Source organism: Hoplias malabaricus, chromosome 1 (genome assembly GCF_029633855.1).
Source record: "Hoplias malabaricus isolate fHopMal1 chromosome 1, fHopMal1.hap1, whole genome shotgun sequence".
Classification (NCBI taxonomy): domain Eukaryota; kingdom Metazoa; phylum Chordata; class Actinopteri; order Characiformes; family Erythrinidae; genus Hoplias; species Hoplias malabaricus.
In genome coordinates, this window is record NC_089800.1 from 52,941,223 (window position 1) to 52,945,379 (window position 4,157).

The following is a 4,157-nucleotide window of genomic DNA, read 5'->3' on the forward strand; positions in this document are numbered from 1 at the left end:
ACAGAGGTGCAGTTAAAGTCCCGCAGCTACAGACTTTACAGGAAAACAAAACATGAGCACTTTCAGTGTAAACAGATTCCATTCTCCCATTGCTCCTGATTTTCTCAGTGTAGTTTCTTTGTCTTAATAGCTGCAGTCTAAAAACTGAAATGTTGCACATTGTTACATCTGAATTCTTAGGAAAGAAGAAATCGAAGCAGTTCTGCTTATTGTTTCTGTGAAGTCATCACTCTGTCAGTTTATAAAGGGCTTCAGATTTCAGCCCCCTGCTACACACCCTCTCCTCCTGTGTGTGTTCATCACAAACCTGCATCACTTCTCTCCAGCTACAGCCCAGCACCATGGCAAGTATTCTCTCTGTAACTCTATTTGTGCTTAGATTTGTTTATTGTCAGAGTTTATCAGTGGAGCACCAATCTGTCAAACATGGTTTTATTTTACATCAACTGCTTTTGTTAAATTTCCTTAAGTTTAAGCTTAAAATATATATGTTCCATTTACAAAGCTGTGCATTTTGTACAAACTCTTGTTCATATTTTACTGCTTTTGTCAGTTTGCTGCTCATTGATTTTCACATGGTTTTCCTGGGAGCAGTGTACGGATCTGCACTGTAAACAATTAAAATACCATTATGTTTGTATTATAACAGCCCCCACAAAAACATTTACATTAAACACTGATAATCCATTTAAAGCGGCCTGCTCCACAATGATATTTCAGTTTTATGTTAAAAACACACAGAAACACACAGTAATCAGTTGAGGTGGTAATATTTTGGTGTGTGTCCAGGTGCGTTGTGGAGTGCTGACAGGACTCGTCCTCCTCTCTCTGCTCTCTGTTGCTGTCAGTGTTGACATCAACATCCAAACTCTCAAAAGTATCATCAACCACCTCCAGACAAAGTGAGATTCATATTTTTATCTTAAAATCTAAATGAAATTTTCTGATCTGAATTTTAGACCTGACTATTTACTGCAGTGGCTAAGACCTGCAGATCCACCCCAACAATAATACTACCTCCCCGTACCTCAAAGCTGGCACTAACAAGCCTCGGCCAGGTTCACACCCAGCACTCTGAGCCCAATATGATCTAAATATGTTCATCTTACACTGATCTTAGTACTGCCTCCAGTATTCACCAGACTCCTTCTGTCCACTCAGGTGGTCTGTCCAGGTCTTGTTTGTAGCTGTAATTAATATTTCCCCTGAACATGTTACTCTCAGTTTTTTATTTCATCTTTCTGTCTGTTCTAAGTTATGGAAGTGGTGCTGATCAGTTTGCAGTGGCCATTAATGTCCCGGCTGCGAAGTGTGCTGCTGATGCAGTACCTGATCAGAACTTCCTCCCAGATGATGTCTCACAGACGGTGAAAGCTGCCATGAACAGTGTTGTGAAAGTCTACAAAGGCCAACAGCTGATCGGTGCTAAACCCAAACCAATCAATCAAACAACAAATAACTATCACTCAGAGTACCTCCTGCTGATTAAACGAAACCCACCGGATCCATCCCCAGACGACCCGCTCATAAAGCAGCTCCTGGATAAAGACCCAAACGGCTGTGTGGTGTTCTACACCTACAACTCTCCCTGTGTGCAAAGCTGCTCAACCCCTGGAAAACCCCACAGCATCATCCCTGCCTTCAACTTGTTCAGTCAACATCACGGTCCAAAAGCATTTGTTTTCCATCAGGTTTGGGCTCCTGATGTTAACAGTCAATTGTGGAAAGCAAACATTAAGAGTATGAATAACTACTTGACTGTGTACCGCTGTAATAATGCGGTGTGTACTCGCTGTGTTAATAACAACGGTAATGTTAATGACGTGTGTATGCATTAAAATTTTGGCTAATGCCCCAATTAGCACTGAGGCTAAGGCACATTCAGCTGCATTCATTTAAAATGAATTTTGCTGCCTGTTGAATAAACATTCAAGCATTTCATGAGTCTGTCCTTGTTTAAATTAACACACACACACACACACACACACACAAACACACACGCACACACACACCAGAGTCTCTCACCAGTCACACATCCATCTGTTTTACTTCAACTGGAGAGATCTTAATCTCGCTGAACTGATAAGCCCCCCTTATATTTTAAAATATTAATAATAATAATAATAATAATAATAATAAATTACAATGGCCCTGTGAAGGACTGGCGCCCCCTCCAGGGTGTATTCCCGCCTTACGCCCAATGATTCCAGGTAGGCTCTGGACCCACCGCGACCCTGAATTGGATAAGGGTTACAGATAATGAATGAATGAATTAAATTACAATGACTCTCCAGTGCATGATGTTATATTATAAACATTATATTATGAGTTTGTAAGAACAGTGTAGATCATATTGTAGATATTATAAAGGTATGGACATTTATAAAATAACATGTCCTGCATATAACTGTAAAATGTAAACATACAGATCTGTGTCAGGCATTGGGTGTGACACCTTACTAATCATAAAGAACAGAGGATTACTAGGAAAACTTGTTGGGAAAATTTTACAGCCTTTATCACCAGAAAGAAGAGAATAAAACACTTCTGTTTGCTGTTACTGGGAAGTTGTTGCCATAGGTGATTTTAATCGCTGTGTGGCTGTTTATAAAGGGCTTTCAAATTCAGTCCCTTTAGTTATACACCCTCTCCACCTGTTTATTACAAACTACATCACACCACATCTACAGAGTTACAGTCCAGCACCATGGCAAGTGTTCTACAGGTTTATATCTGTATTATCTGTAATATACTGTATTTACTGGATATACTTATTGTCATTTATTCATTGTCTGTAGCCCTTGTCCAGTTCGGTGGGTCCGGAGCCTACCCAGAATCACTGGGCGCAAGGTGGGAAGACACCTTGGAGGGGGCACCAGTCCTTCATAGAGTGAGACACACTCACACCTACGGACACTTTAATCACCTACCAACGTGTGTTTTTGGAGCATGGGATGAAACCGGAGCACCCAGAGGAAACCCATGTAGACACAGGAAGAACAGACCACACTCCTCACAGACAGTCACCTGGAGGAAACCCACACAGACACAGGGAGAACACACCACACTCCTCACAGACAGTCACCTGGAGGAAACCCACACAGACACAGGGAGAACACACCACACTCTTCACAGACAGTCACCCGGAGGAAACCCACACAGACACAGAGAGAACACAAGCAAGACTCTTTAAGGACTAAGTTTACTGAAGCACGTGCCTGTGTTGTACTGGTTTCCCATTATGACCTGAAGAAAAAGTTGTCCCCCTCAATTGTCATTGTATAATTTGCACCCTGGTTCTGTGCTGTAAGCTTTGCTCGTCTATTTCAGAGGGCACTTTTCCACCAACGAGGAACCGGAACGGTTCCTGTTTGTGAGCTAAATTTGGAACTGTTTGGCGCATTTCCACTGACATAAACTAGTTCAAAAGTGGTGCAAGAAGAGTTGGGACAGGTACTGGTATAGTCTTATGACCTCCTCTAGCCCAGCGAAGTGCAGCAACTCAAAATGGCATCAATTCAACAAGTGAATGTAAGATGCTTGGAGGGATTTTAAGCCATGCTGCCTGGATAGCCGCCCACAGCTTCGTGGGAATTGTACGTGCAGGAACTCATTCTCTGTGTTAATAGCAGTGGGCTGAGCGTGTTTTCTGGACAAACAGGTGTGAGGAGATTAAAGCATAATTAGAAAGGAAAGTCCAAGGGGTGGGGGTGGGGGGGGGGGGCTATTTACTACACATGGGAAAACATGGGAATTTCTTTTTTAATTAATCCAAGAACTTACATTTACGTTTCGGTATAGCTGCTCGAGATGAGGGTAGGTACAAACTGGACACACTGAAGAAATGTGGGGCCAACTACAACGTACAACTTCAACTCCCTGAAGGCCAGCCTCAACCTGCACGAGCGGCGCAAGAAGAGATCCATGCAGCTACAAGATTCTGACCCTTTTCAGCTCGTCCCTCCATGATTACGAACAGCTTTGGAAGTGTATGTTTAGTGGTGCTTTCCAAATTAGGCATTTAACCCCAGAAACGCCATGCTCCACCTAACAGAACCAGAGATTTGGGGTTTGACACCTGAATTAACCATGGTTCAACCTGACTGTGCTCGGGTGTGTTTAAGGGGTTAAATGGTTGGGAACTTTGCCATATTTGT

The 4,157-nt window shown here is 42.6% G+C and overlaps 1 protein-coding gene across 1 annotated transcript; it reads left to right on the forward strand.

Moving 5' to 3' along the window:
• The first annotated feature begins 291 nt into the window (after nucleotides 1–291).
• On the forward strand, nucleotides 292–1,883 carry LOC136686398 (uncharacterized). Its single transcript, XM_066660150.1, has 3 exons — nucleotides 292–344; nucleotides 790–902; nucleotides 1,256–1,883. Exons 1-3 carry the CDS (start codon nucleotides 342–344, stop codon nucleotides 1,836–1,838), a joined length of 699 nt encoding a protein of 232 aa, XP_066516247.1. The 5' UTR covers nucleotides 292–341; the 3' UTR covers nucleotides 1,839–1,883.
• The last annotated feature ends 2,274 nt before the right edge of the window (nucleotides 1,884–4,157 follow it).

What these genes read in the sequence shown, in the direction of transcription:
- LOC136686398 (XM_066660150.1), top strand. An exon ending in ATCAACCACCTCCAGACAAA is followed by an intron (nt 903 to 1,255) that starts GTGAGATTCATA and finishes GTCTGTTCTAAG; the next exon opens with TTATGGAAGTGGTGCTGATC.